The following is a 12,130-nucleotide window of genomic DNA, read 5'->3' as shown; positions in this document are numbered from 1 at the left end:
ATATAAACATCATATGCAGGTGATGATGGAATATCTCTGCATAAATATGGGAAGTTTACGGCGGAGAAGCATCCGATGTGTCATAGAATGGAGTTATTTTTAAAATTTTGCATTTAACGTCTATCTTCAATAAAATACCCAAATATGAATCAGGCTGTGGTGTTATATTTCGAGATCACTGGGATATACACTTGGCCTCGTAAGAACACAAAACAGGTATTAAGCTAATAGGGGGGGGGGGGGTGTCTTGGTGAAAACTATAATGTGAATTTAGTTTTTTGTTAGACATTGAATTTTTGATCTAGCTCCTTAGGATTCTATACAATATGATATTAATCTAATTTACTATTTATTCTTTAACACAATGCTAAATGGGGATCCTTCTATAAATGTCAGGATTTATTCCATTAGTCTCTTTACTGGGTGTGTGGGGAAGAGTTTAAACTCCCCTGACCCTGGTAGAAATAAGATATATTCGCCTGTTTTTCATGCGCTTTCAAAGTGTTCACCGTTAAGATTCGTTTCGTTATGACGACATAAAGTTGGCGAAAACCTATATTGTGACGTCATTCATTATGACATCATAATAACGCGTTGCTAGATTAATGTTTTTATGGTTCACCACACGTGAATGTGTTGGAGATAAATGGAAATGGTAAGTACTGAGTATACAGACTTGAACAAGTAACTACAGTATATATTTCGGATGAATGTCCGAAATTAAAAAAAATGTATACTTTTGTAATCCATTTTTTCTGCAGGCGACAAAATATGACAAGGAGGAATTCAAGGGGCTTAGTAACGAAGAGTACTGTATTATTAGTAGCCAGTCTTCCGATAACCTTGGATATCCCAAAAGTCAGGTATGTATACAGCCTAATTTTTTAATTTTTTTGCACAACTGACTAAAAGCATAGCTTTTGATGCCCACGACGATCGCTTGAAAATCAGGAGCGGTGCACGGTAGCCTTTCGGCCCATTTAACCCCTAGCCATGCTCCCAACCCCGGAAAACTGGCAATATTAGTTTTCCCCAGAAACTATGCAAAAAATTATGATTACGCCCAGAATTCCCCCGACTGGTTTACATTTTTTGAACACTTATTTTTCATGTAAAACATCAAAAATATAACTCAAATAATGTTGACAGCCAAACTTTTGACCTGGATGCAATTATAAAAGCAATATTTTAGCCTTAACTTGTGTTATGTTAACAAAGACTTGTGTCCTCTTTTTTTGTTCACAAACAAATCAGTGAAATGTTAATTTTTGCAAAGTCAAAAAACGTTTAGATAACACATTTTACCGAAAGAATACTTGAAATGTGATATATATAATAAACTTAGATCGATGTCCATTTCTTTTGAAAACTTTGTAAACAATAACATACCGCAATCTTTATTTTCAAAACAAATAATAAACTCTCCAAGATGAGCTTTAATGTTAATGTATATTCTTGATTTTTTGTGAAACCCTTTTTCAAAAGCACATTAAACATTAGATTTTGATAATTAAAAGGGAGAGAGAAAAAATGAAGAAGAAACAAATGGAGGAAATCGTGAATCAGTCGCTTTCATTCAATTTCAATCAAATTTATAAAGGACTATTTTTGAGAATGTTAAACTAGCTATATTGCGAAAACATATTAATTACTGGCCGCCAGGAGTCGGTATAGTTTTAAGAGGCTATGCATTTATGCGAGATTGACATGTTAATCTATATAGGGGCAAGATCAAAAGATCGATGTAGGATAAAAATTTGAATTCAAATAATTAGGGGGAGGGTATAAAATCTCCTGCAAGTTTCTGTCATCCGACATCGATTACACTTTAGTGGACAACGAAAAAAGACAAATGACTGTTAAAAACCACATAATATTACATTTTAATGAACATTTAATAGTTTTAATGTACACTTTCATTTTTGAATAAACGGTAGAAAATGTATGCAGAGTGTTATTTATAATCGTATGCTTTTACTTATTAATCGATTAGTTTCAACATTCATCGCATTTAGTTTTAAAGGGGGTGGGGGTGTGTGTGATAACTATGTGAATTTATTTTTTTGTCAGACATTGCACTTTTGATCTCGCCCCGGGCATAAAAAATAATAGAAACTTGTATTCTTTTTTTATGTGCAAATCATTTTTGATAATATCAATGAATATATTTTGTTCATTTTCGACAATAAAAACACGGTTTAAATCATCCAATCGATGTTCGTCTGGGATTACATTGTACCAAAGGTGTTCGCGTCATCTAAAACAAAGACAATATGAAATAAATCCTTATATTGTTTCTATGGAAGCATCCCCAGGTATGGTACCAATAATGGCCTAGGAATGTGGGACACAATTGGGGAACAAAGTTTGATATGGTAATACACAGGAGAAAATTTGTATTTTTTAGTTCCTTGATTGGTCATATTAACATGCAAGCATCCATAGGTAGTGTAGATTCAAGTTTGTTCTATTAAAATATAAGATTGAAGTTTTATACGGTACGTATACAGCAGGGTCATGATTAGTCATATTATATTGATATACAAGCATCATCAGGTAGTGCCAATTCCAATTTATCCAAATCAACACCCTGGAGGGTAGGATGGGGCCACAATAGGGAATCAAATTTTACTAAAAAAACAAAAAAAAACAATCAAATTCTGACGTTGGAATTTATATAATCTATGACAATTTTCTTATCAAAAACAACTAGCAATGATTAGTGATGTTAATATTCAAGCATTCCAATGTAGTGTAGATCCACATCTAACTGGGCGTTAAAAACAAATCCATGTTTCCGAATATCTTCAAAATCAGGGTCGGTAGGTATTCATCGTCGCAAGCCACGACTATTCATTGTGTACAAGCCGATGGCCGTAGTATATATTACGGTCATCAAAAAATGGCAGGTGACCTCATCGGTAAGAATTTTATAATGATGCAAATTAATAATCAATGGTTTGAAATCGTGACTATAAAATTCTTACACTACGTCAAATGCCGTGGCCTATGAAAAAAAAAAAAATCCTCGAATTCATGAGTATTTATGTTCATTAGTCAACCAATCGGTGAGCTTCCGTTAATTTTTTTTTGGGGGGGGGGGGGGGGTCATTGCGTGCTCGTAGCGGAATAATCCGAAGATTGTCGATTGAAAACGAACTGGACACATTTTAGCCGTTGTAAGTAATGGGCCCTTTTTGTTGACTTCACCGGTGTAATAAATTTACCACATAATATGCAGAACTACGCCGCTCTCTTTAGATAACAACTCTAGTCTTTCAGATTTGAACACATCCATTTTACCCCAAACTTGATTTCCTCATCAAGTTTGAGAATACGATTAAGTCTATCAACACAGAAATTACAAGTGTAACCCCTTCTGTTAATGCGAATTTCATTTAATAAATACTTATAAACTTTACTTGTTTCTGTAAACAGGGATATGTAGTCTATTTTGTACGTCATTACTTGTAAATTAATACTGCACGTTTTAGTTGTGAGTGCAGCCATTAAAATATCGGAAATATGTCGCTGTGACTGTGATTGGTAAAAAAAAAAAAAAAAAGGAGTATTGTGTCATTTCATAAACATTCATGAAAATCGAGGGTTTCGCTGATCATGCAACCACGGTTTGAAGTGAGGGTGGCTAGGGTCCAAACCCCTTGACCATTATTTTTTTTAATACATTTGATAAGTATTAGTCTTTAGTAGAGTCTAGAAAAATTCGCTATGCAGAGTATACGGCGCGGATCTAAGAATTCTGATTTAATCTCACTCCTTCTTTTCTGTAACCGAAAAAAATACGGTCACGTAATATCCGAGACTTTCCGACCCTATCACGATTGGATCGAGATTTCACTCTCATATTATGACGTCATTCAGTGTGACATCATAATAACTTTCGTTGCTAGATTAATGTTTTTATTGTAAACTACACGTGAATGTGTTTGAGATAAATGGAAATGGTAAGTATTCAGACTTGAAGTAAAACTACAGCATATATTGCAGATATAGTAAGTATAATACATTTATCATCTCTATTTTTCTGCAGGTGGCCAAATATAACAAAGACCAAATCAAGGAACGTAGTAATGAAAAGGAATGTGTTACTATGATTAGTAACCAGTCTTCCGATAAACTCGGATGTCCCAAGAGTCAGGTATGTGTACAGTCCAAATTTTATTGATAACTGACTATAAGCAGAGCTGATAATGTCCACGGCAATTGTTTAAAAATCAGTGACGGAAGCAAGATTCATTTTCCCGTATACCGTTCGGCGGATGTGTCAGTAAGGTTTATTTAAAATGACCCCAAGCAAGGCCATATTAAAAGCCGAAAGTTTGCATAGGGGTATATATATGTAAAGGAAGAACCCCCCCCCCCCCAATATTTTAAAGAACGAATTGATTTGTGAAACTAAATTAATAAGCTATATATATATATATATCTTTATATATTGTAATACCGGATAAGTATATTCCCCTGACATTACAAAATAAAAATCACCTAATCAATCCCCTATCACCCCTGCCTACCCCAGATCATAAGAATCCTTAGCATTATTTCCTATTTGTTGATTAATATTTTAAGGATAATTTCAAGCTATAGAATGTATTCAAACTTCCCAGCATTTAACTTCTTTTCTTCACGTTAGGGTATGTAAATATTTTTCTAAAAGTACATTCTTATCCTATAATCATATGATATATTCTAAGATATGCATTTTCTCTTTTTAAAAAATTGTTTAGTAGTAATTTCTTTTATTTTATGTAAAACTGAAAACCTTAAATTTTACACACACACCCCGAAATCCCCTAAACACCGCAAGTCTCCGAAATATCAATATAAATCACATTCATATAACACTATGTTGTGAAATGTGCTTTTGTAAACAGTTTATCTGTCTAATGCGGCGAAAAGCAGTTCTTCCACTATCGGTTTGAGGCCCAATGCCATTCAACACACTCAATTAAAAACCCTTGTATATCACAACCAATACCGAAATCAAATTTTAGTTGCCCGAAAAAAAGAAAGAATATTACGTAAAATTTATCCTATTGTACATTGTTTAATAGAGACATTTAACTCAAGAATGGTAAGGTGAAACACGAAGCACATAACTTCAAAATAGTTTCATATATATCCAAATGTTTATTAAATAGGCCTTGTCCGATTGATAGATATCATTTTCTGAATTTGTCAGATATAAGAAAAACAAATTTCCAGTCTGACATTCACGGTGTATACGAAATTGTCTTTTACCAGTGGCCTTGGGATGGTCGAAGCAGCATCGACTACGTCACAAGTGAGGATGCCGTGTCTGATTGTCACATCTTCGGAGGTTTCCAAGTCAACCTCAAAGAGGCATGTACCAATCAATCACAGTCTCTTATTAGATGTAATTTTTAAGACTGTAACCATTTCTTTCCATTTGTCCACTTAGATTGTTACATTGGCGTTCTGTTAATTGATTAAACTCATTATACATGTAAATGTACAGATTGAATTTATTTTGAGGGTCAGAATTATGGGGGTTTTTTTCTTTCAAATATTGTTTTAACGGACCTTTACTATTTCTAATATTGTTTTTGCTATATTGTCTGTCAACAGTGGGAGGAGAACATTGATGAGTATGTCAGTACCCACTACAGTGAAGATGTCGATTTCAAATTGGAATACCAAGAGGTATGGACAGCATTTTTATGCCACCATTATCGGAGAGATTTTGATCTGTCCGTCTGTTGGCTAAAACCTTGAACCTTGGCTTTATCTATTGAATGGATGGTGATATAACTTTACTATTTCACATGTGTACATGTAATCCTGATGACAAGACTTTTTCATACCAAAAGTTTGACCTCATGATCTTGACTTTGGCCTTAAGGGAACATCAGCGTTTCACAAACAAATTTGTTAATTGCTGTTTTATATATGATTTGAGAATCTTCATTGATATTAAACTATCGGTCGACCACCACAATTTTTTTTTTACATCTGTAAATCTATGGTCTTGAATTGAAGTTTGGAGCAGATATGATTCTTAAACGCACAACGATGCAAAAATTACATGCATATCAACATGTTAACCGAATCAATTCAATGTAGACCATTTTCTATATTGATCAAAATATATGCAAAAAAAAAAAAATTAAAAAAAAAAGAAGACACAAAAAATTGTATGTGACATTCAATGTACGAAACTGTTTTTACCAGTCGCTGTGGGACTCACTCGACAATGAAAATGGTCATCGTGGTTACGACAATGTCACAAGTGAAGACATCACGTCTGATGTCCAGACCGATGGTCACGTCTTCGGAGGTCTACAAGTCAACCTTAAAGAGGCATGTACTCAAACAATCTCACTTTGTTACAATGAAATTCCATTTAGAGAGAAAGCGTCCAGAATTATGCTTCCTTTCAAATAGTAATTTGTCAAGTATTCCCAACGGCAAAATTACGTGTTACCCGATAAGCGCTATTTATGTGTCTTAAAAATGATAATACACTGTATATTTCACAGAGTCGTTATGTATGATTTTGAAGAATAAACCAAACATGTTGAATTACATTTTTGAACAAACATTGAATGCTTTATTTCACATTCTGACGTCATTTTGTGACAAGAAATGTCTTGATAATTGTGGTAGAAATAATCATGGATTATCTAAGAAATAAGAAAATCCATTTCTAATCTGAAATATTTTTCAAAGAATGTTTATGTTATTCAGGAGTCGTATTAAGCTCAAACCATTCTATGGTCCATTAGAAGACCTTTACTATTTCTAATACTGTTTTTGCTATTTTGTTTGTTAACAGTGGGAGGAGAACATTGACGAGTATGTCAGTACCCACTACAGTGAAGACGTTGTGGATTTGAAACTGGAATACCAAAAGGTATGGACAGTATTTTAAGAATTTTTACCGATATAGAAATGTAGGTAAACTGCCACAAATTTTTTATATTCTTTTACCGGATGTTTATTATTTCTAATAATACTGTTTTTGCTATTTTGTTTGTTAACAGTGGGAGGAGAACATTGACGAGTATGTCAGTACCAACTACAGTGAAGACGTTGTAGACTTGAGATTGGTAGATCAAGAGGTATGTACAGTAAAGACGTTTTATAGCGAACACTCTGATAATGAATTACCCTTAATAACGAAGTTCTATGGATTCCCTGAAAATCATGGTGTGAAATCAGACGTGCTTCATCTGCTGCCAGTTGGGCAATTTTCTATCTACAAGTAAAATAAAACTTTGGACTGTTTGAATGGGGGTGGAACCGATGTTCCGTCTACTGTTGATTGAATGCAAGTTTATTTTACCATTATCTTCATTATTAAGGACCAACCTAAAGTTGTTAACGATAGATTACTAAAATTTGCCAACCTTCTGTGAATCACCATGCTTCTCTCTCCATTCATTTCAAGCAGAACAGAAAATATCAACTTTAAGGTGTGTCATGTTTATGTGTCACGTGATCTATTAACAGTGGAAAAATTCCTTTGATGTACAACAACAAAAGAAGCAAGATTTGAATACAAAGGACGTGAACAACAACCTATCCACACCCAATATTCAGAACGGGAGACAACTCTTGGTAGATCTAGAGAGCAGTTCCTCTAGGAAAATGGTACGTTTTATATTCTTAAAGTGCCAAGTTGCCGCACTCCTTTCCAAATGGAGCTATTTGTGAAAAGATGAACACATGGTTGTATATTGTTTAACGTCACGCTCGAGAATTTTTCACTCACGGAGAAGGTGAAGGGCTGCAAAATTGAGGCCTATGCTCGGCGCTTACCGCCTTTGAGGTGGGAGGGATCTATATCGTGCCACACCTGCTGTGACACGGGACCTCGGTTTTTGCGGTCTCATCTGAAGGACTGCCGCATTTAGTCGCCTCTTATGACAAGTAAGGGGTACTGAGGACCTATTGTAGCCCGGATCCCCTCGGGATGATTTTAAAAGCTCGTCAAGAGTCACTGAAGCAGAAACCTTTACAGATGACTTCTAGTATAAGTATAGATTCAAGTAAAAAATAATTCTTTATGAATATTTCAATTCAGGAGGAGGACATTGGGAAAGTAACAGAGAAGAAAAATGAAGAGGGTCAAGAAGAAAAAGAAAAGAAATCCGAGAAAGCAGGGGTATGTCTGATAAATAGTAATGCGTGCCATATAACTTCATTTGTTTATTCTTTGCATGAAAATTTTTGTATAAATTTGATTTCAACCAAATAAATGACTGACATATTTTGAAGTATAAATTCACTCAATCTAATTAAAATCAGATTGAATTTCACTCAAAGCATACCATATACATGTAGAACAGTTTGTTTATTTGTGACCACAATGTGTGGTTTGATCTCAAAAGTCATTTGGATAAAGTCAACGAAAGAAAAATATATTCGTTTTCATATCTGTACCGTAGAACCAGCAAGCATTCGTACATGACCTACACAGACATGGGATATTAATTTGTATTTCAGAGGAAGATAATGCAACGTTTGCGGAATTTGTGTTGTTGTATGAGGTAAGGAGAGAGAGAGAGAGAGAGAGAGAGAGAGAGAGAGAGAGTTTTTAGTTGATGACAAAAACAATATTTTTTACTTACTGTTCTGTATTTTGTTCCTTGTAGAATAGTGAATTCAAAATAGATTTTTTAAAAATTATACATCAGATTTGATGCATTAGGAAATTCGAAAACTCAGATGTAAATGTCTTGTTATGGGGATATTCGTATTACAAGTATGATAATTGACAAACCTTTCATGAATAACAAGATATCGATAAGACAGGAGAATGGGCATCAGTGTTGTACTCAAATAAGCTTAGTGTCGTTCTGTTGATGGAGATTTAGGAGACTACCTAATCCACATTCAGAGATTATTTCTGATATAATGATTTAAACTCCGTGACCACATCTTGAAATTATTATATCATACTGAAAAGCGCGGGTCATTTGTTAACCCGCTCTTTAGCTGTTCGAGTCCACTTCGTTTTCTTTTTGACTTAATAGACATTTTCATTTTCATTTCAGACGCAAGGAATAGTGGTATAAAAAGCATGGTTTGTCAGGAATGGAAGGACACATATACGTTCACTTATAAGGTGTGCTAGATGGATCACGAGCTGAAGGACTTGGATCCATTTCCTTTGATGTATACCATTCAAAGAAGCTTAAAATCCTGTATACATGAATTTGACATTATTAATATACTGTTGATCAAACTGAAATGACTGTCGAAAACACTGTTGCATCTGTCAAGTGTGTGCTTCCCATTTCATTCCTAGACCACTGGAACACTAAAGACGTATATTTTATCCACTGATACTTGTGGCTGTGATTAACTTTTTAAATATTTATCACCATTGCTTGATGATATTACATGTATATCTTTTATCACACCATTTTTAAATTTTGTTTTATTATCCAATATATTTTTTATTGTTTGTCTATTTACTTTCAACCTATGGTTGACAATAAATCATAATTCTTATTGGTTTCTAGTTATACTGTATTGATGTTTAACAGAAATTGTAAAATGTGAAGATAATGAACAGTGATTAATCTCATAATTCCAGAAAGAATACAAAATGAAGAACAGGGCATAAATACAAGACGTGGGGCCCTGTTAACCAATCACACCCACAGTCAGTCCTATATCATGATCAAATACTCAGTAAACGGAGTAATCAGTAGTCAAAATCGGTATGTAAAGAACCGCATAACGATTGATATGAGTATTCGACCTAATGGCAGGTTGTCTTTGCAAATTAGATCATTATAATGACCATAAAATTTTCGAGATGCTGACTTTACAGGGACAGTTGAAACTCCTGTAGCATCAAATTATGTACCAGCCTGCTTTGGATCAACAATTGGTCATCCTTAAACATACTCTCGCATATCGAATCAGTTGAGAAAAGAACCACCATATACAGGTGATAATGGAATATTGCTACATAAATATAGGAGGCTTTCGATGGAGAAGCACCCCGTGTGTCATACAACTGACTTATTTTGCAGTTAATGTCTATGGTCAATAAAATATCCAAATACTGTGGAGTCTTATTTCAAGTTCACTGGGAAATACCGAATCGAGAAATGAATAAAAGGTAATTGGTGTTGTTAGATAAAACGTAGAATTATCTAATTATCGAGCTGAAGGTCACAGCAAGCTTTTTCTTCTCGAATCGAAGTATTTTAAAAATAAATTCTGCCTCGTAAGAATACAAAAACAGGTCAGCAAATAAAGGAACACAATTTGTGCCCATTGACATTCCAACAAACTTTTGGAAGACCTGATCACCAAACACTATGTAGACACTGTCACTGAGGATTCCGACATCGTTTTTATATCAGCGTCAGAGGATTTGTGCATAAAAACAGGTGTTTAACGCAGTGATTTTGGATGATTGGTGACAGGATATGAATATTTCCGAGTCCCATTGAAGAAAAAGCTGCAATTGAAGAAGAAGCTACATGTATTTATAATGCCAGAAAACCTGTTGTTTGATTTATCGTGAGGTATGATTTTGGAAAACGTTTTGAATTAGCTGACAGTTTGGTGGAATATTTGAGAATCCACCACATGTTGTGACTCAATACGTCTGGAGGCTGTCTGTAGACTTCTTTAGCTCAGTGAAACGATAAAGGTTTCATCTGATGGAAGTGGAATAAGTATTGAGAAAGAATAAAGGACCTCTTGTATGCAATTGTGAGGGTGACAGAAGATAAAGCTGAGTTCGAAATTTGCTGCATTTAGTATAGGATTAAACATTCTTTTTGAAGAATTTATCGATGTGTAAACTCCGGACATTTTACTCACAAACTGAATAAAAGTGCGAAGCACTTTTTTGTTAAGTTTGTGAGTAAAATGTCCAGAGTTTACACATCGATAAATTCTTCAAAAAGAATGTTTGATTCTTATAATTCCAATTCATTCACTTTATTAACAATTGCAAAAATTTGAATAGTTTCCCCGCACTATGTTATTTGTTTTCAGGTGTGTGTGAATACATCGCGCTTTCGGATTTATTGATGTGTAAACTCTTGTTCAGCTTTATTTTTGTCCAATCAAAACAATTGTAATAAATAACATTGGAATTATTACATCTTATATTTATTAAATGTACTTGAAATGTTGTACCAGTCAATCAAAAGTTCAAAACATGATATCAATCGTAAGTTAAAATCGTGTATAGCATGATGTACATATAGACACTGTATAATATCATGCTAATCTAATGCAATTAAAAGTCAATGATTACGGTAGAAAAAAATCATGAAATACTGTTGTATAACATTTAAATTCAACAATGTATGTAACGGGACCAATTATTTTCAAAGTGCTTGGATTACATATTATGTGAATATCATTTTACTTCTTCATAAAGATCCCCCGGGTTAGAATAGGTCCTCAGTACCCCTTGTCTGGCGTAAGAGGCGACTAAATGGGGCGGTCCTTCGGATGAGACCTCAACAGGTGTGACACGCACAAAGGCCATGAGCGCCGAGCATAGGCCTAAATTTACAGCCCTTCACTGACAATGGTGACTTCTCTGTATGACTGAAACACTCTCTCGAAAAGGGCGTTAAACAGCACACAGTCAATCATAAAGATCCCCCTCCCCCTATGCATGCGCATTGTGCATTTGTATCTTATCCATGAAAGGTGAAGATAACGAACAGTGATCAGTCTCATAACTCATATAAGCAATACAAAATAGATAGTTGGGCAAACACGGACCCCTGGACACACCAGAGGTGGGACCAGGTGCCTAGGAGGAGTAACCATCCCCCGGTCGACCGGTCACACCCGCCGTGAGCCCTATATCCTGATCAGGTAAACGGAGTTATCCGTAGTCAAAATCAGTGTGCCAAGAACAGCCTGACAATCGGTATGAAACATATCAGACAGCATTTGACCCAATGATAGGTTGTATTGACGAACTAGATCGTTATAACGACCATAGAATTTGCGAAATGCTGACTTCAATCGAGACTGTTGAAACCCCTGTACCATCAACTTGTTTGCCAGTAACTTGCCTCGATTTAAAAACTGACCATACGCAGAATAAGCTCTTGCTTATCGAATCAGTTGAGAGATATAAACACCATATGCA

General features: G+C 34.8%; 1 protein-coding gene across 1 annotated transcript; it reads left to right on the top strand.

Moving 5' to 3' along the window:
* The first annotated feature begins 646 nt into the window (after positions 1–646).
* LOC130050557 (uncharacterized) lies at positions 647–9,503 on the top strand. Its single transcript, XM_056150777.1, has 13 exons — positions 647–655; positions 762–863; positions 4,052–4,159; positions 4,253–4,288; positions 5,266–5,364; positions 5,611–5,685; positions 6,214–6,342; positions 6,818–6,895; positions 7,026–7,103; positions 7,495–7,635; positions 8,069–8,149; positions 8,491–8,534; positions 9,042–9,503. Exons 1-13 carry the CDS (start codon positions 647–649, stop codon positions 9,052–9,054), a joined length of 993 nt encoding a protein of 330 aa, XP_056006752.1. The 3' UTR covers positions 9,055–9,503.
* The last annotated feature ends 2,627 nt before the right edge of the window (positions 9,504–12,130 follow it).

Source organism: Ostrea edulis, chromosome 9 (assembly GCF_947568905.1).
Source record: "Ostrea edulis chromosome 9, xbOstEdul1.1, whole genome shotgun sequence".
In the NCBI taxonomy this organism is placed as follows: Eukaryota; Metazoa; Mollusca; class Bivalvia; order Ostreida; family Ostreidae; genus Ostrea; species Ostrea edulis.
The sequence above is the reverse complement of the archived record's forward strand: the minus strand, read 5'-3'. Positions and strand labels throughout refer to the sequence as shown.

What these genes read in the sequence shown, in the direction of transcription:
- LOC130050557 (XM_056150777.1), top strand. An exon ending in TCCAAGTCAACCTCAAAGAG is followed by an intron (nt 5,365 to 5,610) that starts GCATGTACCAAT and finishes GTCTGTCAACAG; the next exon opens with TGGGAGGAGAACATTGATGA. An exon ending in TGAGATTGGTAGATCAAGAG is followed by an intron (nt 7,104 to 7,494) that starts GTATGTACAGTA and finishes ATCTATTAACAG; the next exon opens with TGGAAAAATTCCTTTGATGT.